Below are 26,837 nucleotides of genomic sequence, written 5' to 3'. Positions count from 1 at the left end.
TTTATCTGACGTGTCATTTGCAAATATCTTCTCCCATTCTGTCAGTTGTCTTTTGGTTCTGTTGACTGTTTCCTCTACTGTGCAAAAGCTTTTTGTCTTGATGAAATCCCAATAGTTCATTTTTGCCCTTGCTTTCCTTGTCTTTGGTGATGTTTCTAGGAAGAAGTTGCTGAGGCTGAGGTCGAAGAGGTTGCTACCTGTGTTCTCCTCAAGAAATTTGATGGATTCCTGTTTCATAAGGAGTTCTTTCATCCATTTTGAGTCTCTTTTTGTGTGGTGTAAGGAAATGGTCCAGTTTCATTCTTCGGCGTGTGGCTGTCCAATGTTCCCTACACCATTTGTTGAAGAGACTGTCTTTTTTACATTGGACATTCTTTCCTGCATCATCGAAGATTAGTTGACCATAGAACTGAGGGTCCATTTCTGGGTTCTCTATTCTGTTCCATTAATCTATGTGTCTGTTTTTGTACCATATACTGTTTTGATGATTGCAGCTTTGTAATAGAGGTTGAGGTGGAATTGTGACGCTGCCAACTTTTGTTTTCTTTTTCAATATTCCTCCGGCTATTCGGGGTCTTTTCTGGTTCCATATAAATTTTAGGATTACTTGTTCCATTTCTTTGAATAAAAATGATGGTATTTTGATAAAGATTGCATTAAATGTGTAGATTGTTTTAGGTAGCATAAATATTTTCACAATATTTGTTCTTCCAATCCAGGAGCATTTTTCCATTTCTTTGTGTCTTCCTCAATTTTTTTCATGAGTACTTTAGTTTTATGAGTACAGATTCTTTGCCTCTTTGGTTAAGTTTATGCCTAGGTATCTTATGGTTTTGGGAGCAATTGTAAACGGGATTGACTCCTTAATTTCTCTTTCTTCTGTCTTGCTGTTGGTGTATTGAAATAAAACTGATTTTTGTGCACGGATTTTATATCCTGACACTTCACTGAATTTCTGTATGAGTTCTAGTAGTTTTTGCATGGAGTCTTTTGGGTTTTCCACATAAAGTATCATATCATCTGCAAAGAGATGATATGATTTGGATGCCTTTTATTTATTTTGTTGTCTGATTGCTGAGGCTAGGACTTCTAGTACTATGTTGAATAGCAGTGGTAATAGTGGATAGCCCTGCCATGTTCCTGACCTTAGGGAAAAGCTCTCAGTTTTTCCACTGAGAATGATATTCGTTGTGGGTTTTTCATAGATGGCTTTGATGATATTGAGGTATGTGCCCTCTATCCCTACACTTTGAAGAGTTTTGATCAAGAAAGGATGCTATACTTTGTCAAATGCTTTTTCTGCATCTATTGAGAGTATCATATTGTTCTTGTTTTTCTTTTATTAATGTATTGCATCACATTGATTAATTTGCAGATGTTGAACCAACCTTGCAGCCCAGGAATAAATCCCACTAGGTCGTGGTGAATAATCCTTTTAATGTACTGTTGGATGTTATTGGCTAGTATTTTGGTGATAATTTTTGCATCCATGTTCAACAGGGATATTGGTCTGTAATTCTCCTTTTATTAAATTTTTTATTTTTTATAAACATATATTTTTATCCCCAAAGGTACAGGTAATTCTCCTTTTTGATGGGGTTCTTTGTCTGGTTTTAGGATCAAGGTAATGCTGGCCTCATAAAATCAGTTTGGAAGTTTACCTTCCATTTCTATTTTTTGGAACAGTTTCAGGAGAATAGGAATTAATTCTTCTTTAAATGTTTGGTAGAATTCCCCTGGGAAGCCATCTGGCCCTGGGCTCATGTTTGTTGGGAGATTTTTGATGACTGGTTCAATTTCCTTACCGGTTATGGGTCTGTTCAGGTTTTCTATTTCTTTCTGGTTCAGTTTTGGTAGTTTATACCTCTCTAGGAATGAATCCATTTCTTCCAGATTGTCAAATTTGCTGGTGTATAGTTGCTCATTATATGTTCTTATAATTGTTTGTTTTTCTTTGTTGTTGCTTGTGATTTCTTCTCTTTAACTCATGACTTTATTAATTTGGGTTCTTTCTTTTTTCTTTTTTATAAGCCTGGCCAAAGGTTTGTCAATCTTTCAAAGGACCAGCTCCTAGTTTTGTTGATTTGTTTTACTGTTCTTTTGGTTTCTCTTTCATTGATTTCTGCTCTGATCTTTATTATTTCTCTTCTCCTGCTGGCTAAGGCTTTCTTTGCTGTTCTTTCTCCAGCTCCTTTAGGTGTAGGGTTAGGTTGTGTACTTGAGACCTTTCTTGTTTCTTGAGAAAGGACTGTATTCCAATGTACATTCCTCTCAGGACCACATTTGCTGTGTCCCAAAGATTTTTGAACACTTGTGTTTTCATGTTCATTTGTTTCCATGTATTTTTCAGTTCTTCTTTAATGTCCTGGTTGACCCAATCATTATTTAGTAGGATGCTCTTTAGCTTCCATGTATTTGAGTTCTTTCCAACTTTCTTCTTGTGATTGAGTTCTAGCTTCAGAGCATTGTGGTCTGAAAATATGCAGGGAATGATCCCAATCTTTTGGTACTGGTTGAGACCTGATTTGTGACCCAGGATGTGATCTATTCTGAAGAATGTTCCATGTGCAATAGAAAAGAATGTGTATTCTGTTATTTTTGGGGATGGAATGTTCTAAATATATCTCTAATGTCTATCTGGTCCACTGTGTCATTTAAAGCCTTTATTTCCTTGTTGATCTTTTGTTTAGAAGATCTGTCCATTTTGGTGAGGGGAGTGTTAATAATAAATAATAATATATATAATAAATAATAAAGTTATTATTGTATTATTGTTGATGTGTTCCTTTGTTTTTATTATGAATTGGTTTATGTAATTGACACTTCTCTTTTGAATTCTCCCCTAATGATCCAGTAGTTATTTATCTCTCTTTTTCTCAGCTTCTTTATTCTCCATCATTTGGTCTTCTATATCATTAATTCTCTCTTATGGCTCATTTATTCTAGCAGTTAGAGCCTCCCTTTTTGATTATACCTCTGTAATAGCCTTTTTGATTTTGACTCAGTTAGGTTTTAGTTCTTTTACTTCTCCAGAAAGGGATTCTCTAGTATCTTCTATGCTTTTTTCAAGTCCAGCTAGTACCTTGATAATTGTCATTCTGAACTCTAGTTCTGACATGCTACTAATGTCTGTATTGATTAGGTCCCTAACCATCAGTATTGCCTTTTATTTATTTATTTTTTTTTGTGGTGAGTTTCTCCACCTTGTCATTTTATTTAGATAAGAATAGATGAATGAAAGAACAAAACACTAAAAGGGTAGCATTGACCCCAGAAAAATATACACTAACCAACTTGGAAGAGACCAAAAGCTGGGGGGAGAGAGAGGGGAGAAAAAAATATATATTAGATTGGTGAATAAAACAGAGCCACACACTTGATTTTGGTTGTATTTTGGTCTGTTAGAAGAAACTACTTCCCAAAATTTTAAAGAAAGACAAACTTATATATATACAAAAATAAGGGTAAACATGATGGGAAGGAACACAACTGTAAAGATGAAAATTAAAAAAGATTCTAAAAAAGGAATTGATAAGAAGTTTATTGAAAAAAGAAAATTAAAAAAAAAAAGAATGTGATCAGACTGGAGACTAGAACAAAGTCATGCACTATATTTTCATCTATTAGAAGAAATTTTATCCCAAAACTGTAAAGGAAAAAAAAACCTATATGTATACAAAAAATAAAATGCAATAAAATATAAAAAAATAAAATACAATGAAGGGATAAAATATGACTATAAGAATGAGAATTTTAAAATATTTTTATAAAAAAGTATTGATAAGATAAAATAGTTTAAAAACATTAAAATAGGAAAGAGGAAAAAATTTAAAAAATAGAATAAGAAAACAATAAAATTAAAAACAATTAACTTTGAAAGACTAAAGGATCATGGGAAAAAAGTCATGAATTCTATTTGTTACTTTCCCCTAGTTCTGGAGTTCTACAGTTATCATTGATTAGTGAACTTGGTCTTGGATGGATGCTTTTGTTGATCTTCTGGGGGAGGGGCCAGTTGCAGTGATTCTCAAATGTCTTTGCTTGAGGCGGAATTGCACCGACCTTTCTAGGGGTCAGGCTAAGAAATCTGCTCTGTTTTGCTCTTGGTAGCTTTTGTTCCCTCAACATTTTCTGTATGGGAATGAAGATGGCGGCTTCCCAATCTCTGGTCCCATAGGAGTCAAGAGCACAGGGCACCACTCCTCAGTACACCCTCAGAGAAAAACAGTCAATCCCTCCCGTCTCCCTCATCTCCAGCTACACTCTGAGTCCACCCAGCTTGTGACTGTTTCTGTCTCTGGTACACGGCCCACTTTGGAGTCTCCAAACCCAGCAGATTCCTGCAATGCACTCCCACACCACTCCTCTCAGAGGAGGGATGTGAGTCTCCCTAGATCTGCTGCTTATTGTGTCCCTGCCCAAAAAGCAGTGGCCTGACTGTGCCTTGGATCATGGTTTAGGGTAACAACGAGCTGAGAACCCACAGTTCAGCTCTCTCTCTGTAGCCGGCTTCCCCATTCCCATACATGGGAGCTCTGCCATACTCCGACACTCCTGATCTTTTTGTGACCCTGCAGATCCTGAGAACACACTGTCTCCATGAGGTCTCCACCTCCCTCTTAGCCTCTGGAGCAACGTCTCTCAGTGGAGTGGACTTCTACTGTGCTCTCCCTTGCCGGGATCTGGCCCCTCCTCCCACAGCCTATCTTCCCAAATGTTGCTTCAGATTCACTTCACATTTCCTACCTTCCAGAAAGTGGTCAATTTTCTGTTCCTAGAATTGCTTCTCTTCTTCTCTCTTCTGTTGAGTTTGTAGGTGTCCAGAATCATTTGATATCTATCTAGCTGAATTCCTGGGACCTGATGATATTTAGGCCTCCTTCTCCTCCACTATCTTGCTCCTCCTCTAAATGTGGATTTTTGTACCATTTGTCTAAGCATTGGATTGGGTACTTTCTACAGTCTCTTATATCTATTATGCATCCATTATTTTGCTTTAGTAATTAAAAAGACAACACATCTTCCAGAAAGTTTCATAAATCCTTACCATTCCATGTAATACTGATAAAATACAATAGTTTATCTAAACCGTAACCTAAGACTTCCTTCTTATAGTTTGTAGTCACATCATTTTGCAAGAGGTAGGAACTGCCATATACAACTTAGAAAGAAGCAATTGGTTGAAATGTATATGAATTATATACAATGACTATTCTCATCTGCAAACATGATGGCTAAAATCCAGGTTCCCTTAATTTGTTCCCCTTTCCTCTTTTCTGTCACACATTGTTCACAGATTGAGTAATCTGGTCATTGGCAGGCATTGTGTTGGAATGATTGCACTAGTTCTGCAGGTGCTTAATATCGGCATTTGCAAAGATGTAAAAAGTCTTTTGTACCCCATCCCTTGCCAACAAAGTCTCTAACAAATCTGTAGTCAATTTATTTCATGGAAATGACTTTTCTGTAAGGAAGAATTAAATTCTTTAGAAGTAAAATTTTTATACATTTGAGCAATAGTTTTTGTAAAGGAGTAACTTAAGGTCACAATAATAAGCAAAGATATCATCTATATTTTGTCTCTGACTCAGTATCCTATTTTTACTCAGTGAGTAGAGTTTTTACAAATAATTTAAAGAGGTTCACATGATTTAGAACATTTTTGCTTACTATATGAGTATATACCAGGGAGAGATGAATATGAATAGCCCTGGAAACTTATTCAGGTTTTTCTTTTGGTAGTTTGGCATTGAGCTGGGTCAGTGGATTTGAGTTTGTACAGCGACAGAACAGGCTGATCCCAGGTACTAGGGTGCAGAGGTCCCTCTTCCTAACATGGTCACTTCTCCTGAGTGCAGCATTTTCATTGTTTAATTTTTGCTCAGATATTCCCTCCCCTACCCCTGATCACACAGTAACATCACAGGACAGTTCCCTTTCTACTGAAATACTGCCTTGTACTTATTACAGGTATATTTTTGTGTTAGACCACTACCTTCATGGCATGCCAGAGTTCATGAGCATCATAGGATGGTGGTGGGTACATGAGGCCAACCATGACGTCTTTGAAGTGATCTGAAAGCTTCTCCTTCAGGTCACCAATTAGGTCCTATGAATGGAAAAGTAAATACTTTTATTACATTAGTTACCAATTTTACAGGAGAAATGGGATAGTTACAGAAAGTTTTTTACTAGGATGTTCTTTTCTATGTCATTTCATGTAGTAAAAAGCCAGGTTTTGATGCACATATATGCACATACATGGATTATAGGAATGATGGACTTGAAAATGATAAATGTAATCACATCTCTGCATGAGAGGTCATCTACATGGACATTCTAGTCATGTAAAAATAAAATGATCTTGGGTGCCTGGGTGGCTCAGTTGTTTGGGCGACTGCTTTCGGCTCAGGTCATGATCCTGGAGTTGCCGGATCGAGTCCCGCATTGGGCTCCCAGCTCCATGGGGAGTCTGCTTCTCTCTCTGACCTTCTCCTCGCTCATGCTCTCTCTCACTGTCTCTCTCTCAAATAAATAAATTAAAAAAAATAAAATATTTAAAATAAATAAATAAATAAAATATTTTATTAAAAAAATATAAAATGATCTTCTTTTCCTAATCCCTACACTTCTACAACTTCTCTGTTGATCCATTATGAAAATAAGTAAAAATTGTAACCTAAAAACATTGTTGTTGGGAATTCTTAGTTTTCTTGTGTGGAATTAATGAAATATCAAACCTTAAATAAAATATGCATTTTATTTTATCATTGCAGCAGGGTCTTTTAGCAGGAGTTTCTGGTTATCCTATTGCCAAAAGCTTGTATAAATGAGTTGAGTAATCTAAGAACTTTCATCAAATAGCCACATTAATATGTATATTTTATAAATATTAAAAATTAAACAGTTAAGGAAAAGAAGAAGCATGCTAAATGTTTGTTCTTGGAATACATATTACAGATGATCATTTTAATTTTGACTTTTATTTTACCAGTGTAGATGGATATTTTAAAAACATACATGTTAGGGGTGCCTGGGTGGTTCAGTAGTTAAGCATCTGCCTTTGGCTCAAATCATAATCCAGGTATCCTGGGATGGAGCCTGGGATGGAGCTCCAAGTCAGGCTCCTTGCTCAGTGGGAGATCTACTTCTCTCTCTCCCTCCACTCTTCTCCTTCTGCCCCTCTCCCTGCTCGTGCTCTCTCTATCTCAAATAAATAAATAAAATCTTAAATATATATATGTTAGATGTATTTTTTGTAAGGTTACAAAAGCATCTAAAAGATGTTTAAAACTGAGCATTTTTTGCTAAAACATATAGTATATTAAATTTTACTTTAAAAATACAATATTTTAGTTCTGAGGTGATTCAATGATAGAATTCAAGTGAAAGATGCCAATGAGGCACAAGTTTTATTAGGACAAAAATGAAATAGTCATAATTTTTATTTTATTTAGTATAATCTGACAATACCATTCCTATATTGTGGATTTTCTTTTTAGCAAATAAAAGCACTTATCTAATAAGGTGATAACTGGTAATACAGAGAATCTGTTGAATGTTTGCTAAGGTCAGTGTACTCATTAAATGAGCAATTAATAATGTCTAGAGTTGTGTGTGCTTGGAGTATATACAAGAAGCATAAGATACTCTCTTCCACAGAATTTACATTGTATTTAATTCTAATTTTTGTACCATTTGTCTAAGCATTGGATTGGGTACTTTCTACAGTCTCTTATATCTAATAAGATATAAGAAATAATATTTCTAATTTCTTTACCAGATGGTTGTTAAGGTAATATGAGCCAGGCACTCTTCTAGGTACTCGGGTTGATATCAATGAATAAAACATATATATGTGTTTTTAAAAACACATATATATGTTTTTATGTTATATATACACATATAAATATATTAGCTTGTGAAACATATTCTCATGCAGGAGTCCAAAAATTTTTTTTGAGTGAAAGATCGCAGTTTTTCAATACTGTTTGATTTAATACTGTTTCCAACACATAGTGGAAGGTGCTGGAGAAAAGCAACAGAATCTCTGGGTTTTGTTTTTTTTTTTTTTGTTTTTTTAAGGTTTTAATTTATTTATTTGACAGAGAGAGAGAGATCACAAGTAGGCAGAGAGAGAGGCAGAGAGAGAGAGGAAGGGAAGCAGGCTCCCTGCCTAGCAGAGAGCCCGATGTGGCACTCGATCCCAGGACCCTGGGATCATGACCTGAGCCAAAGGCAGAAGCTTTAACCCACTGAGCCCCCCAGGTGCCCCAAGAGTCTGTTTTTAAGGACATTCACATTTCACAAACTCAGAGATAACAAATAAAAAGTGAGCTGAAACACTTTCTAGGACTTTCAATATAATTTTTCACAGCATAAGATCCAAAAGCAGTAGTACAAAACAGAAGAATTAAGATAAAAGATCAGAATGAATTTATAGGATTAGGGAACCAGGTCACTTTTAGACCAGAAAAGATGAGTAGCACCGTGATAGGAGATGGAGAAGCCATTTGTATGGTTAATGTTATATGTCAACCTGTCTGGGTCACAGTACCCAGATATTAATTAGATCACACTTGATTCTAGATGTTTCTGTGACAGTTATTTTGTAGACAAGATTAACATTTCAATCAGTAGACCTTGAGTAAAGCATTATCCTTCAAAATATGGGTGGCTGTCATCTAGCCTGTTAACAGCTTTAATAGAAAAAAGCTAACCTCCCCTGAAGAAGAGAGAATTCTGCCAACAGACCACCTTTGGAATTGAACTGTAGTTCCTCCCCCAGTCTCCAGCTTGCAGGCCTATCTGTAGAGTTTGAGCTTGCCAGTCATCGGGACCACGTGAGCTAATTCCTTAAAATCTCTCTCTCTACTTAGAGATAGGTCATGTTGCCCTCCTTGAACTGCTTGCCATTGCTCTTACAAGAAATTTTGAGCTCCTTATTATATCCTTGCTATAAGGTCCTTCGTGATTTGAATAGGGAGAAAGCGAGGGGGAGAGAGGGGTTAAGGGAGAGAGACAGATTTTTTCCCCCTTTTATTTGATACGTAGGAGGAGTAGGTGTGGGTGTAGACGGCAGGGCTGGGCCAGGATGGGCTGCGATGTGCTGAGCCTCAAAGGAGGCTCAGAGCCCAGCTGAACCGGCCTCTGGGCTGGCGCAGGTGAACCATTCTCCCTGAGGGAGCCTCATCTCACGGGATCTCGGCGCTCCTTCACAGGTGCCCAGCGCCTGCCCAGGATTCCTGGGACGAGAAACAGCTGCGTGCGGCAGGTGCCAGAAACCCCCTTCCCAGGCTTGTCCATAAGGAGTCTGGCTCCTGCCACCTAGCAAGCAGATGTGCTAATGTATGCATATTATGTTAGTTGTGTTTTTCTGGAGAACCCTGACTGATCCACATTCGTAAAGTTAAGTGAGTCAGTAAAAGAGAAGTGGGCAGCTGAGGGTAATCCTTGTGTCTGCATATGTGTGTTTTCATATGCGGTGTGAATAAGTCAACTGAAGGGACTGAAAGATCCACTTGAAGAGAAGATGAGTATTAAGTAAGATTTATAGCACAGAATTATGTGATGATTGGATCTTTGCTCCTGTGGGAGCTCAGGAAGCAGGGCAGCTTTTGGTGACAAAGGAACTCTAAGCCTATGTTCCTTTAATTTACCAAGTTATTATGCTCTTAAAATGATGATTTTTAAAAAAAGATTTTATTTATTTACTTGAGAGAGGGGGAGAGAGAACACGTGAGCAGGGAGAGGAGGAAAAGGAGGGGGAGAAGCAGGCTCCCCATAGAGCGGGGACCCCAGTGTGGGGTTCCATCACAAGACCCTGATCATGACCTAAGGTGAAGGCAGATGGCTAACTGACTGAGCTGCATTAGCACCCCCAAAATAATGATTTTTTTTCTCAATATGTATTATCAAGAGAGAAGAATCTTAATATTAGCTATTTTAACTTTAATTTCTAATTAAATTAAAAATTTTAAATGTCATATCTTTTATGTAAAAATAAAAACAAATGTGCCCTTGGAATAATTTCCACAAATAATTTCCCATTATTTAGTTGTTTTAAACATCTAGGATACAATACTTACTTCTTTTCTTGATGGTCTCTCCCAGATAAAATTTTACAAAATATAGTTTTTTAAAAGGAATCACATATTCATGTAGGGAATCTGCCAAAGTTTGCAATAAATCTAATAACTATCTTTTATTTAAAAATTACGAAATAATTTTAATTTCCTTTACTCTTCTCCATCTCTAAGTCAGTTGTATTTTGCATAGGTGTTTTGAGGGTCAAGTCAAGTATGTGTGGTACTTGGCTCTGGAACTCAAACTTCAGCTTTGTCCTTAGGATTCTGCTTTCTGTCCTAGACATGGAAATAGAGGACTGCCCACTTATGCTGTCCCGACTGGGTTTTCTTTGCTTTCTCAATCCTCTCTGCCCCTTCACTCTTTCCCATGTCCAGCTGTAGCTCCTTCCCAGTAGCCAGGTCCTTACATATTTGGAATAACACATGATTGAGAGGTTTCCTTCAATATGGCTTGTAATGTACCTCTTTGTGAATTTGTTCTTTCACTACAACACAATTAACTTCAAAACTAATGATAAAAATATATCTGGACAATCTCAAATATTTGAAAGTTAAAAATGTATTTCTGCATGGTCTAATGATAAAATAATAAATCACAAGGAAATTAGGAAATACTTTCAATTTACTGAAGGTGAAAATACATGTTACAATTGTGGGATGCAGTGAAGATAGTTTTTGAAGATAAATTTTTAGCTTTAAATATTTATAAGAGGGACACCTGGGTGGCTCAGTGGGTTAAGCCTCTGCCTTCGGCTCAGGTCATGATCTCAGGGTCCTGGGATCGAGTCCCACATCGGGCTCTCTGCTCGGTGGGAAGCCTGCTTCTCCCCCTTTCTCTCTGCCTGCCTCTCTGCCTACTTGTGATCTCTGTCAAATAAATAAATAAACGTTTTAAAATAAATAAATATTTATAAGAAAAACATATGAAATAAATGACCTAAGTTTCCATATCAAAAAACTAGAAAGTAAATTAAATTCAGAATAAGAAGGAAGAAAAGAGGATCAGAAACCAATAAAATAGAAAATTGATAAATGCTAGAAACTGTCAATAAAGGAAAAGTCTGGTTCCCTAAAAAGATCAGTAATGTTAATAAAATTCTAATTAGATTGATTAAGAAAAAAAGAAAGAAAATACAAAATATCAATATTGGGAATGTAAGAGTGGTGTGTAAAAATACTACAGACATTAAAACAAAAAAAAAATGCCACGAATACATTAATGTCACTAAATTTTAAAAATTTAGTTAAAATGGGCCAATTTCTTGAAAGATATAAATTATCAAAGAAAGCTCAAGCAGAATTTTACACTCAATTTGAATTTCCTTATATTAATTAAAGAAGTTGAATTCATAATTAACCCCACATTGCCTATCTCTAGACCCCAGTGGAATCACTGATAAAATCCATCAAACATTTAAGGTAGAAATAAAATCAGCTCTATACAAAATCTTATAGGAAACTGTAGATGAAAGATGACTTCTCAATCTATTTTATGTGGCCAATATTGCCCTAACAACAAAATTTTTAAAAAACTGCACATGCAAAGAAAATTTCATATTGATATTCCTTATGAACAAAGATTTAAAAAAGTGTGTCCAATATTCATAAATCAAAGCCATCAATATAAAAAATATGTCAAGGAATGACTTGTAATGACCAGGAATGCAAAGTCAATTTACAATAGAAAATCAGTCAGTACAATTCCTCATTTTAGCAGTAAAGGAGAAAAGCTGCATGATATCGATAGATATAGCAAAAGCATTTGAACAAGATTAATAATAAACATAGTAAAAACTCTTAGGAAAGAAGGAACAGAAGGAATCTCCTTCACACTGATGCACGCTGATGGAGGGCATTTATAAAAACTTTACAGATGAGATGATACCTAGTAGTGATAGTGAATACTCCTGCCCTAAGATTGGGAACAAGGCAAAGACTTGCTCTTACTATTTGTATTTAATGTTGTGTGAGAGGTATGCACCCAAAAGAAAAGCTAAAACTGTAAACCTAGTAGAAGAAAGCATAGGAACAAATCTTTGAGTCTTGATGTGGCAAAGAATTCTTGGATAGTACATGAAAGTAACAATACGTAAATGAAAAAAATGATAAATTTGACTTTATCAAAATAAAAACTTCAGTTCTTCTAAGGAAACTGCAGGTGTCATTTCACATGTCTGACAAAAGACTTGTGCCCAGAAGGTATAAAAATTTCTTAAAACTCAATAATAAGAAAACAACCTGATAAAAATATGGACAAGGGATTTGAACTGACAGTTAATCTGAGAAAATAAGCCAGTGGGAAATAAGCCCACTAAATGATGCTTAACATTTGTCGTTAGAGTAATAGGAATTAAAGCCACAATGAGATAACACCACATTTTCTTTAGCATGGCTAAAATTACAAAGACTGATAATATCAGGTATTGGCAAGGATATGGATGGTTTGGAACTGTCATATTTGTGAAAACAAAGTTACTTTACTGTATTTATGTGCTGTACTAGTTAATACCCAGTTTCAGATTATCATATAATTTAGTAGTTTTTAGCAATTTTTTCCACACTAGAATTATACACCCATCATAACATTGGTGCCATAAAGCAATGGTTATTTAATTGGGCTGGGGCTGGAGGCCCATATGAGAATCTTAGGTGAGAGGAAGAGTTTGTAAAGTTATTCAGATGAGTAATATAATATCCTGTTTGGAGGTAGGGTGCTTATTCTTTCATTCCAACTGAATATTACTGAAATGGAGAAAAACATTTAAGCGGAAGAGAGTGATGATAATATTAACCACTAAGATTTAATGTTTAGTATCTGTTATACAGGATTCTGTGTATTAGAATAACTGTGATAGTTCTTTACAACATGAAATTATAAACATCCCATGATATAGGTGAGAAAATTGTGGCTCATAGAGCCTAAGTAGCAAATTCCATGTAACTAAACAAGTTCAGTGATGGAGCCAGGATTCTGGCCTTCTGGTCTCTTTTTCCTGTTATGGCCATAAAAAGCCACTAGTGATTTATCAGCAAGGTGATGAACATAACATATAGGTGGTGAATGTGTATTTATGAACTTTTAAATCTAGTGGCAGGGGATCAAAGTTTTAAATGCAGATAGACCAACGTAATATACTTTTATTGTGAGAAGATAATGGTAGCTGGCAGTGGATAGAAAAGTAGAAACATTAGAATTATAATTTCTTATGAGCTTTCCTTTAACTCTAAGTGAAGCTGATTATTTCTTTGCCATCATTGCTCTGTCTTTGCATTTATTGTACTAGATTTTCATGACTATATTATATGCATTTCCCCCCCCCCCAAAGTCTATCAGGACAGAGATTTTCACATAGATTTTACTAAATTGATCATCAATCTGTAGCACAGTGCTGAGTATAGAATGTACAAAGTATGTAGTATATACAATGTATAAATGAATATATAAACAAGTGCAAGAATAAATCAGTGAGCATTCATTCATTTAGAGAAAAACCCTATTTTACTGATTTTATGTAAAGGATAAAGTCAGTGTTCAAGCTGACAATCACCTGGGCATTGCAAGTCGTTTACTTATCGTTAGTTACATATCTGTAATGACCATTCCTCTCCAGTGTTTATAACGACATCTTCAATTACTCTGCGTATTATGCCATCCTATGTATTGGAATACTGAACCCGGATCTATGTATTCCTCTGCAGACTGAGATGAGTGGTACCACTAGATGGCGCTGGTATAATATCTTTGTTTTGTAACTCAAGTGTGTGTGCGCGCACGCGCGCACACACACACAACACACAACTGGCTGTGGTAAACCGATTTTATAAAAGATGTCAGTAAAATTATGGTCATTTCTGTGAAAGAAGCAGTATCAGATATCAGCTAATGCTATTAGAGTGTACAGATTCTGGAGGTAAAGTATTTAGGTTTGAATCCAGGCTGTGTAAAAGAGCAGCTGTGAGATTGCAAGCAGGTTACTTAACCTCTTTGTGTCTGCTTTCCTAGCTCTAAAGTGAACATAAGAGCATCTACTTCATGGTTTGATCTAAGTGTAAAAATATTTAACTCCGGTGAAATTCTTAAAATACTTTCTGGCACATATTAGGTACTCAAAAATGTGTTTTTATTTTCTTCAAAAACTACTAATTTGTGGCGTATAAAAATGGTGGATACTGGACTGTCTCCCTTTCTCTCCTCTCTTTCTATCTCTCTCCTTTCACATCAGAATTTTGTCTATTATATTGTATTTCTCACAACTTTTATATTATCCAATTGTCAGTAAATTCTGTTCTAACTTGAAATATATCCAGAAAACTGAGGATTTCTTACCACTTTCACTGCTACAACCCTCATCCAGGCCACTATCATCACTCCCCTGTGTTAATGTAATAGCCTCCAAAGAGTTTCCTTTCTGTCTTTGCACCTTACAGCCTCCCTTCAACACACCCTGACAGTGTGATCCTGTAAGAATACAAATCAGATCAGTCACTCCTCTGCTCAAAGTGTCCTTTCCCGCTCTATACTCCAAGATAAAATACAACTGCTTTCATGTAGTTGATCTCAGATTAAGCAAACGTGCCAGCTATTTATCCCGTGCAAATACCAGTGTCTGTACAGTGACTCACATGGTACATAGTATGTTCTTGGGCACTTCTCTGCCCTCATCTCCTACTCACCTTCTCCATGCCCCTGATTCCTCTACTCCACCTACAGACGGCTTCTTACAGATCCTGGAAAAGCAGACCTATTTCCACCTCGCGGCCTTTGTTTTTGCCTTTCACTCTTCCTTGAGTGTTCTTTCTCTAGATATTCACATGGATCACCCCTCCCTGCCTTAATAAAGCTTGCTTTTGTCACACCCTTTGAAATTATACCTGGTTCCCTAGTACTAGCTCTATTTTCACCAGGCTTTATTTATTTTTTTTTTTTTCCATAGCTCTACTTACTTTCTAACATGACACATTTTACTAATTTTTTTTTTTTTTTAAATCTGTCTTGCAAAGGTAGGATGTAAGCTCCATTATAGCAGGTCTGTTTTATTCATGGCTATTTCACCAGCCCATAGGACTTTACTTGCTGCATAGTAAGCACTTACAAAATTGGTATACAATAAATAAATGAATGAAGACTACTTATAATTCAACAATTATTGTTTGGAGTCATAAGGCTATTCAAAGATGAAAAAAGGAAGGTCCCTATCCTCAAGCAGTTTTATTTAGTGGAGGGGCCAGAAAGCACAGGAATTACAATTACCTTGCAATGCAAAATGTGCTAAGAGTTATCTAGCGGAAATAATGTGATATTATCAGCACATCTGGAAGGAGATAGTACTTTCTGTGGGGAAGATAAATATTGAGTAATATGTTTAAATAGCTAAACTCTGCATGTTCAAAGAGGAGCCTTCAAATGGGTGCTCTAATTAAAACCTTAAATTTTCACTTGGAGTTATATAAATAACTTTGTGGATGGAACCTTTGGAGTGTTACTTTCCCCAGCCTGACTGCCTCTGCTTTCTTGTTTGCCAAAGATTTGCCCTAAAGGGACTCTGTGGGAATCACAGCTTGGCCCTGCATTAAGCTAATGAGTACTTTCTTTTCAAATTGAGCTGTTCTATGCTGCTGATGAAACTGTAGATTACCCATGGTGCAGCTCTTCTGACCACTCCATTTAAACTAAAAGTAAAATGGTAGTTTCTTCTTCCTTATTCCTCTTACCTTTATATAATTATATGTAATCAGGGGCAGGAAGTAGACATATGACTGATATTTTGCTTTTCTGAATATGCTCAGGGGAACATTTTTATATGCTTTTAAACTTATATGCCTTTTTCTATTATCATAAAAAATAATACTTGCTCTTTAAACACTCAGTAATGTAGGCCCATATAAAGTGTGCCTTAGAATTTCTCTTAATTCTGCCTACCCTAATATTCATTGTATAAATACTCACATGATTTTATATTCTATCATAAAAACACTTATGTAAGCTGCATTGTCATCACAGTGGTAAGTGAATATTCTTTTGAATAGCTCCATTTTATAGATGTTTTCGCAGTTTACTTAATGATTCAATTTTCAGTGGAAATTTGAGCTAATTTTTGTCATGAAATGATGATAATACTTTGGTCTTCCAGAGAAACATAGTATTTTAAAGCCAAAGTCCTGCTCCCCGCCTCTAACACCACAATAACAATAACATTCTTTTAAAAGGATGCTTGATCTCAGTATAAAGAGAAACCCCTGGGTGTAAAAACCAGGGGATAAATGAAAATCAGAGGATAAGCAAAGGAGCTGACCTTGCAGATGACCTTGCAGGTGGCTGGGGAGAGTCGGGGTTGGTTTTGAGATTTGTATTGAGTTTCAATGTTCCGTGTGGGACATTATATGAGGACAAGAGAGAATTTATGGGGCTAGTGTAGTACAAGGAATGGAGTCTGAAACCTCTATGAGGTTGGGATCCTCAAAGAATTACACTGTCAGTAAAAGTATGAACTAGAAAAAAAAAAATCAGCATTGGAAAACAAGCAGAAAGCTCACCCTTTATTTTCTGAGTTTTAAGTAGAAGGATATTTTCCCTGTGAATTCAAAGTAATAGAGCTGTGTCTCCCTTGGGCATGACTTTTAAATTCATTCTACTGTACCCATGTGAACTGAGACCTCCATGAAGAGAAATCATCATGAAAGTTGATCCAAGGCTGACGATTCTCCTGGGACACCAGGAAGAAGAAAATGCCAAACAATTCTAGAGAGATTCTCTTACTTTCCAGGAAGAAAAAATTCACACTGAAAAAAATGAACAATCACTTTAAAAGTTCTCACAATAAAAATATAGTATGTGCGTAGAATCAATTTTCTGAAGGATAGGCAGTGGACTTTACAAACAGCTGAATTAAAACCTCAATTTGAGACAATTGATAAAAATAGAAAGAACACTATGAAAAAAATGACACTTAAAAAGAAAGCAAATAAAATTCTAGAAATGAAAAACTTCTAGAATTGAAAAATACAAGGTGTACTTCAAAGAGTAGCTAATAAATAACTGAGTTGGAATTCGTAAAACTACCTGAAAAAACTGTAAAAAATCCCACAGAAACAGATAAGAAATAGATATGGATATAAGGTAAGAGACCGCAAAGACTGAATGGCAAGAATAAACTTTTGTTGAATAGGATTTATAGCAGGAGAGAATGTGGACAATATCAGGAAGATAGTATTTCAAGTATCATATAATATGTGAATTCTCAGTTTTATAAAGTACATGAACCTGTTGACTAATAATGAAACTACAGAATACCAAAGATTAAAAAAAAAAAAATCTTAAAAGCAAACAGAGAATAAAAGGTAATCTACAAAGGAGAACTATTAAGGAAAGAAGGGATTTCTCAAAATTTACCAAGGAAGGCCAGGAAAAAAATTAAAATTATATCTGCAAAGACCTAAGAAATAGTAACTAGAATTCAGCCAAGAATGTTATAGCCATCTAAACTAATATCCAGCAAAGAAGAAAAAAGATAAAGGTATTCTTAAGCAGAAGACTGAAGTAATTTAATAATCATTTGTTGTTTCTGGGAAAAAAAGTGCTAAGAAATGCCTTAGGAAAAATGACATTGAGATCAGAAACATGGCATTGGATATTAGAAGAAAACTGAACAAGGAAATAGAAAATTATGAATAAAACAATTAATAACTTATCAAAGACATAATAATGTTTAATTTGGGGGAGTATAAAAAAAGGTAGAATAAAAATATTAAACAATAATAGTATATTGCCTGGAAAAGTCCCTCTAGCTCTTATGTTAACACCAAAGACACAGCAGTATTGCTAGAGAATCCATTTCTAAGATGGACTCATTAAAACATTCTTTAAATGTTAACCAACTCCAGTTAAGTCAAAAGGACCATACCTGTGCCTGGGCGAGAATGAAATGTGGCTCTGGGTACTGAGTCAAGAGTGTACAAAGTTGAAACATGGTGACAGCAGTGATGAACTTACCACTCAATGTAGAACTTTGTGTGGGCCCAAAACACTGAAGTGCATTTGATTGAGGTGGGTACATATGACACACAGAAAGTAAATATCTTGCTTACTGATGCAGATCCTCTTTATTTCCTCATGTGCCCTTTTCCCCCCTCCCTTCTACCCCAGGCTCTATTGCTTTCAGAAGAGAAATAATTAGAAGTGGGACCAAGGTGTTCTTGTCCCATTGCGGACTAACACAGTCATGATGTCTGAGGATGCTGGGAGACTTCAGGGGATGGAAGGATTCAATTTTTTATGAATTTGTTGGATACAGCTGCCAAATCACCATTCTGTGCAGACCTGTTGGTTGAATTTGGTAGGTGTGGGCAAGGTAGGTGTGGGCAAGGTTTTCTGTGGAAACAAGGAAGCTAAAGGAACCTGCGATCAAGCCCTTTGGACTGCTTCCACTGTACTTTTATAATAACTTCTGTTATTGAATATAGTTGGAATTTATGTTTATTTTTCTCTTCTGGGAATGCTTGTAAGTACCAAAGGAGATCCTCTTGATAAGAAAAGAGCCATGTATAGGGAAGTGCTTCTGCCTATAGCACAAATGGGGAAGGTCTCATAACCTCAATAACTACTATCTGCTACACATCTCTGTGACATGGTTTGTTGATTGGACCCTCTGGCAAAAAAAGACAGCATACCACAGGTGCCTCTTGGCATCTTAAACTTGCTGCTTTCCTCATACAACTTCAGGGTACACGACTTTTGAAAAGCAGTATTGGCTGCTGCTGGACTTAGAAACTGAATGGCTGATAGTCTCATTTGGTGGGCCAACTGGGACTCAATGATTAGCAAGGTGGGAAGATATCAATACGTCTCATCAAATGGAAATGGCACCCTGAAGAAAACAACTGGCCTGCCCCCAGGAGTATCATGATTCTACATGAAAAAATGGCAGCTTTTCCTTTTTGGAAACTTTAACCCCACTCTGCTTCTTGAAACAAGCTGATGAATCAACAGAGACTTCAGTCAGTTGCCCTGAAAGCCTTGACTTGGGTTATTGATGGTTCAGATATGCTAAAACCAAATGATGTCCACAGGGCTGTGGTTGTTCAAATCAGTAATAGCTGTGGAACCAAAAATGGACCATTTTTGTTCAATGGGCAGAAATCAAGGTTGTTTTCATAGTTCTGGCCAGTGTTCCCCTTGATAAATTTTCTAATCTTTTTATTCACTATTGGGCTCTTAGACCTATTTAGGGTTTAACACTTGGAAAAGTACAGTTTCCATATGAAAAAGGAGTTTCTTTAGGACAGTAGTCTTTCGAAACAAACTGTGGCTGCTGATAGGAACTTTGGTGTCACACTCTCACAGATGTCCATACTAAGGGTTTAGTCCCTGGTGAGACCAACTAGAATTCAGCTACTAATCAAGCCTGCATTTGCCCAGATTATACTGTTGCTACAGTATAATGGATCCGTCATCACACTGGACATCACAACATATATACCATCATAAACTGAACATGTAGTGAAGTATTTTATGTGTCTGAGGCAAAGGTTAGCATTTCTTGCCCAGGTTTGTGAGTTGAGTCAAAACCTGACTTGCCTTACTCATTGTGAGAGAAATCATCATTCAGAGGGCATGGCTCCTGCATAGCCTTGGCAAATGGAATGCATCAGACTTGATCCCCTCTTGAGGTTTCTAGAAGTCCTGGAAATTGTTAACACTTTTTCAAGTTATAGCACTGCTTGGTCCTTGAATCTAATCTGTGTCATGTGTTTGACTTTCCAGACTATTTTCAGTCTCACCATGGTTCAGTGCATATTACAAAAGTCACTCAACAATAGAATGACAGTTAAGCTATTTGATTGAACTTCCATAGTCTCTACCAGTCTCTACCATCCATAGGCTTCTGATATTGGTGATAATTGATTGACTCAATAAAATTTCTGGCTCTGTCTTCCTTACCTCCTTCTTTTTTTTTTTTTTTTTTAAAGATTTTATTTATTTATTTGTAAGAGAGTGAGAGCGAGCACAGGCAGACAGAGTGGAAGGCAGAGTCAGAGGGAGAAGCAGGCTCCCTGCGGAGCAAGGAGCCCGATGTGGGACTCAATCCCAGGACGCTGGGATCATGACCTGAGCCGAAGGCAGCTGCTTAACCAACTGAGCCACCCAGGCGTCCCTCCTTACCTCCTTCTGATATACACAGCTTAGTAGGGCAGTTGGTCACTGAATGCAGTTTTCTCTCCTGGATAATCATAATGAAGTGTGGGAGACCATTATTGTGATATAATAATAAAAAAAAAGATATATATATATATATATATATATATATATATATTTGAGCTCCAACCCCCATGTCTGGCACAGAACTACTAAAACTGTCCTTTTTTTGATAGGAGTGAGAGGATAATCTTTTGCTGTTCATAATAACCCCTTTTCAGTCACATCTGAGTTTATGCTAATAAGGTGATCTTGAGTAAAGGGGCTGATTGCTAGAGGATTGGATTGGAATCCTCAGCCCTACTGATCTTTAGGGAAGAGAGAAGGGCTGGAGACTGGCTTATTCACCAATGACCAGTAATTCAATCAATTGTGGTTATATAATGAAGACGCTGTAAGAACTCTAACTACAGAGGTTTGAAGTGCTTTCAGGTTGGTGGACACATCAATGTTCTGGGAGAGTGACATGCCCATAGAACATATGAAAATCCATCATCCTGTCCCACATGCCTTGTTATGCACATCTCAGTCATTTTTCTGTTCCTGAGTTATATCCTTTATAATAAACTGAGAATCATAAGTACAGTATTTTCCTGAGTCCTGTGAGCCATACTAGCAAATTATTGAACTCAAGGAGGAATATGTGGGAGCCTCCAGTTTACAGCCAGTCATTCAGAAGTACAGGTGACAATCTAGGATGTCTGAAGTGAGAGAAAATTTTGGGAGACAGCCTTTAACCTGTAGGATCTGTGGTAACTCTGGGTAGTTAGTATGAGAATGATTTAGTTTGAGGAAAATAATCCGTACATTTGATGTCAGAAGTGAAGTGTTGCGTGGTGTAGAGAGAAATAGGAGTTTTCCTCTAACTATGTAGACCTATTTTGAAAATTTGGGATTCTATTCTGACCATTCCTGGTCATGATGATTCTTTTCCTTCTCCTAACATTGTCAGCCTCAGGGTGTACTTGTTGTTCTGCTCTGTGGGTGGAAGTCTAAGGAAAAGTGGGCTCAGGATTTCAAACAATTCTGGTTAAGCCACCAGAGTACCTCTGGACTTTCATGGTCCTAGATCATAAGGGTAATGACTATTTAGTTGAGTACACTGCTTGTGGACCTAATGGCTTTTTTGAAGTTTTATAAAAATACGTTTGTCCCTTTTGCATCTGAGCCTTCCAAAAGAAAGTTTTGGGTGTGAGTTGGAAAAAAAAAACAAGAAAAATGATGAAGTTACAACTACTAGAAAAGTGACAGTATTCTAATGGTGGAACAAGAACAACAACCTTGGCACCTGGGGTAGGAATACCTAATCACGCCACTTTGGCTCTAGAAGGTATTTAAGACAACTTCAACTCACTAGCCAAGGTTGTTATGGATGATATACTTGTTCTAGACTCCCTCCTTGTGGGCCAATTTGAAGTCTCTGCCATCACTAATACATCTTGCTGTATCTAGATGAAAACTTCAAACCAAGTAGAAAGGTCATTACTAAAACTTCAGAATAAGCCACTCAGCTTCTTAAGATAGGCTTGATGATTTGTGGGATTAGTTGAATTCATTGGGTCCAGGTCCCTGTGGGGGCATGGTTGGAATCAATACTGTCAATTGACCTCCCCTGCTGCTTGGAATTCTTTGATAATTAAATACAGTATGAGACAAATTGATGGATTTAGTCTCAGCCTTTGTTAGTCAGAATGATAAGAGTGGCCTGGGGACTGGTGTGCTCATAGGTAAAAAAAGCCAATAGTGAAAATGGAATGTGGTGAAATGAAACGAGAGGTGATGTTGTTGGAAGACAATTTTTTGTAGATCTCATGCTTCTGAATGTTACACAGAGTGAGGCACTGACAGCCTTTGTTCTAGACTAGCTTTCCAAGGATGTTTATATAGTAATTAGCATCATGAAACAGAGATGAGTGATGGGCAGCCATCCATTCTGGCTGAAGTTTCTAATCTCATGGTTTCTCTTCTGCAGTAGAACCCACTGCATGTGCAGGTGTTATTTGGTCATTTTTGCCTTGAATTTTGGGATTGAGGCTCAGGGAACTGGTGCAAAAATTCTGACATTTTGGCAGCCACTATGACTGTGAATGATAAACTGTATTTTGTCTTTGATTCAGTAGTCTTCTGTCTTCTAACAATATCTGTGATTATCTTGGCTGGTTAGCTTGCTATCTTGTATGTCAAAGGCTCATTACCTTTCACAGTTTTTGACAGAAGATTGTACAACAACCTAATTTGAAATTAATCCATATATTTGGAGAAAATATTTATAGTCTATATACACAAGAAATAACTGATATCCAAATTATGTAAATAAATACAAATCAATAAATGGCAAGCTACTGAAAGGAAAATAAGACAATGTAGAGTCAATTTATAAAAGGGAGAAACCTTGAAAGAATTCTAGCATTGCCATTTTTCTGAGATTCAACTTATACTTCATACTTTGGACAAAAATCATTTCCTTTAAAAGATTTGTTTCATTGGGTCACCTGGGTGGCTCAGTGGTTAAAGTCTCTGCCTTCGGCTCAGGTCATGATCCCAGGGTGCTGGGATCAAGCCTCACATCAGGCTCTCTGCTCAGCAGGGAGCCTTCCTCCTCCTCCTCCTCCTCTCTCTCTCTGCCTGCCTCTCTGCCTACTTGTGATCTGTCTGTCAAATAAATAAAAATCTTAAAAAAAAAAAAAAAAAGATTTGTTTCATTGTCTACTCCTCCTTAATTACCAATAAAAGACAATTTTCAAAACAAAAAAAAAGAAAGGAAGAAACCTAGAGGTTAAAAAAAAACATGAAAAGATGATCATCATTATATTTTATCTGGGAAAAATGCAAGTTAAAACCATAATGAGATCCCATTTATATCTATGAAACTGGTCACAACTTCAGAAGTTTTATGAAGATTTAAGGGAAATGGGAACCATTATATATTTATTGCAGGTGGGAGTATAAATTTACGGAACGGTTTTAGAGAGTGTTTTGAAGACTAATTAGGCCTGGCTTTAGGAGTATCGAATTTTCTTTTTCCATTCTTACTTCCCTCTCTTCCTCCTTCCCTCCTGTTTTTCCTCCCTCCGGTTCCCTGTTCCTCCATCCCTCTCTGGCAGACATTGTATATTATTTTAAAGATAAATAATTGCTCAGGCTGTAACAAACATATACAGAGGTTTTTCTAAACTTCTAAAATTTTGATTGATTCTATAGAAAATTTTCTTTAAAATTATAAATTATTTTCCTGGTAGTAAAGATTCACCAAAAGGAGTATATCTAATCCATTATTTATTTGAAAGATAAGGTTAATTGTACCATTTTAAACTACTTATTTCATGCTTAATTGATCTGTGATAAATTGTATAATGAATTTAAACTTTTGAGACTAAAACTATATCCGCCCCTCACTTCTAAAGTAAAAGTGAGGATGGATGAAAAGATGTCACACCTATTACTGGTGCTAGTGACATCATGATGCTACTTGTAAGTAGCTAAGGTAATTTTTGAGCCAGCTACTTCCTAGGTATGTTGATAGCTCAAGGTCAATATTTTTAACCATGAAACTGAGACATAAGAGGGGGAAAAAAGTATTATGAGAACAAGATGGGTCTGAAGAGTGAACTTGAACTCTTCACACATTCATATGTCTGTTTTTTTTTCCCCCAAATTTTATTTAAATTCTAATTAGTTAACATACAGTGTAATCTTGGTTTCAGGAGTAGAATTTAGTAATTCATTACTTACATATAACTCCCAGTGCTCATCACAACAAGTACTCTCCTTGATACCCATCCGCCATCAGCCCTCAATTTGTTCACTATGGCTAAGAGTCTCTTATGGTTTCCTTCCCTCTTTCTCTCTTTTTTCCCCTTCCTTTTTGTTTATCTCATATGAGTAAAATCATATGGCATTTTTCTTTCTCTCACTGGCTTATTTTGCTTAGCATAACACATTCTAGCTCCATCCATATTATTGCAAATGGCAAGATTTCAGTCTTTTTGATGGCCGAGTAATAGTCCTTTGTGTATACCACTTCTACTTTATCCATGAATCCAATATCTGTTTATCCAATGAACCCTTGAGCTCTTTCCACAGTTTGGCTATTGTCAATAATGCTGCTATGAACATCAGGACACATGTACTCCTTTGAATATGCATTTTTGTATCCTTTGGGTAAATACCTAGTAGTGCAATTGCTGGGTGATAGGGTAGCTCTATTTTTTTAACTCTTTGAGAAACCTCCAAACTTTTTTCCAGAGTGACAGAAATAGTTTGCATTTCCACCAAAAGTACAAGAGGACTCCTCTTTCTCTGCATCCTTACCAACGTTTGTTGTTTCCTTTGTTGTCAATTTTAGCCATTCTGACGTGTGAGGTGGGATCTCATCTTGGTTTTGATTTATATTTCCCAGATGATGAGTGATATTGAGCATCTTTTCATGTGTCTGTTAGCCATCTGGATGTATTCTTTGGAAAAGTGTTTATTCATGTCTTCTGTCCATTTTTTTTTTAAAGATTTTATTTATTTATTTGACAGAGAGATCACAAGTAGACAGAGAGGCAGGCAGAGAGAGAGGGAAGCAGGCTCCCGGCTGAGCAGAGAGACCGATGCAGGACTCGATCCCAGGACCCTGAGATCATGACCTGAGCCAAAAGCAGCGGCTTAACCCACTGAGCCACCCAGGCGCCCCCTTCTGTCCATTTCTTAATTGGATTATTTGTATTTGGGGTGTTGAGTTTGATAAGTTCTTTATAGATTTTGGATACTAACCTTTTATTAGATATTATTTTCAAATATCTTCTCCCATTCTATAGACTGTCTTTAGTTTTGTTGATTGTTTCCTTCACTGTGCAGAGGCTTTTTATCTTCACTAAGTCTCAATAGTTCATCTTTGTGTTTGTTTTCCTTGCCTCTAGTGATGTGTCTAGTAAGAAGCTACTATGGCCAATGTCAGAGAGTTTGCTGCCTGTGTTCTCCTAGTATTTTGATGGTATCCTGTCTCACATTTACATCTCTCATCCATTTTGAATTAATTTTTGTGTATGGTGTAAGAAAGTGGTCCAGTTTCATTTTTCTGCATTTTGCTGTCCAGTTTTCCCAGCACCATTTGTTAAGGAGATTGTATTTTTTCCATTGTATATTCTTTCCTGCTTTGTCGAAGATTAGTTGGCCATAGAGTTGTGGGTCCATTTCTGGATTTTCTACTCTGTTCCATTGACCCATGTGTCTGTTTTTGTGCCAGTACCATACCTCTCTTGATCACTACAGCTTTATAGTCTGTAACTTGAGGTCTGGGAATGATGCCTCCAGCTTTGGTTTTCTTTTTCAGGATTGTTTTGACTATTTAGTGTCTTTTGTGGTTCCATACAAATTTTAGGATTTTTTTGTTCTAGCTCTGTGAAAAATGCTGTTGGCATTTTGATAGGGCTTGCATTAAATGTAGAGGTTGCTTTGGGTAATACAGACATTTTATGATGTTTATTCTTTCATCCATGAACATGGATTGTTTTCCCATTCCTTTGTATCTTCCTCAATTTTTTTCTTAAGTATTTTTATAGTTTTCAGGATATAGATCTTTTATCTCTTTAGCTAGGTTTATTTGTAGTTATATTGTTTTTGGTGCAATTGTAAATGGGATTGATTCCTTGATTTCTTTTTCTGCTGCTTCATTATTGTTGTATAGAAATGTAACAGGTATCTGTACATTGATTTTATATCCTGTGAATTTGTCATATTTATGTATTAGTTCTAGCAATTTTTTTGTGGAGTCTTCTGGGTTTTCTATAGAGAGTGTCATGTCATCTATAAATAGTAAAAGTTTGACTTTTTCCTCATGATTTGGATGCCTTTTATTTCTTTGTGTTGTCTAATTGCTAAGGCTAGGACTTCCAGTATTACATTAAATAGTAATAGTGAGAGTGGAGATCCCTCTTTTGTTCCTGACCATAGAGGAAAAGTTCTCAGTTTTTCCTCATTGAAGATGATATCAGCTCTGGGTTTTTTTTTTTTTTTTTAATTTTTTATTTTTTATAAACATATATTTTTATCCCCAGGGGTACAGGTCTGTGAATCACCAGGTTTACACACTTCACAGCACTCACCAAATCACATACCCTCCCCAATGTCCATAATCCCACCCCCTTCTCCCAAACCCCCTCCCCCCGGCAACCCTCAGTTTGTTTTGTGAGATTAAGAGTCACTTATGGTTTGTCTCCCTCCCAATCCCATCTTGTTTCATTTATTCTTCTTCTACCCACTTAAGCCTCCATGTTGCATCACCACTTCCTCATATCAGGGAGATCATATGATAGTTGTCTTTCTCTGCTTGACTTATTTCGCTAAGCATGATACGCTCTAGTTCCATCCATGTTGTTGCAAATGGCAAGATTTCATTTCTTTTGATGGCTGCATAGTATTCCATTGTGTATATATACCACATCTTCTTGATCCATTCATCTGTTGATGGACATCTAGGTTCTTTCCATAGTTTGGCTATTGTGGACATTGCTGCTATAAACATTCGGGTGCATGTGTCCCTTTGGATCACTACATTTGTATCTTTAGGGTAA

The 26,837-nt window shown here is 36.6% G+C and overlaps 1 protein-coding gene across 1 annotated transcript in view; it reads right to left on the bottom strand.

Moving 5' to 3' along the window:
• The window catches only part of ANXA10 (annexin A10), a 122,185-nt gene that overhangs the window by 33,870 nt on the left and 61,478 nt on the right, over positions 1 to 26,837 (bottom strand). Inside the window, exon 4 of the mRNA XM_059174787.1 lies at positions 5,996 to 6,109. Coding sequence (XP_059030770.1) covers positions 5,996 to 6,109 — 114 coding nt within the window. The remainder of the gene's footprint in view (positions 1 to 5,995; positions 6,110 to 26,837) is intronic.

Source organism: Mustela lutreola, chromosome 1, assembly GCF_030435805.1.
Source record: "Mustela lutreola isolate mMusLut2 chromosome 1, mMusLut2.pri, whole genome shotgun sequence".
Lineage (NCBI taxonomy): Eukaryota > Metazoa > Chordata > Mammalia > Carnivora > Mustelidae > Mustela > Mustela lutreola.
Note: the sequence above shows the minus strand (reverse complement) of the source record. Positions and strands in the feature narration are given on the sequence as shown.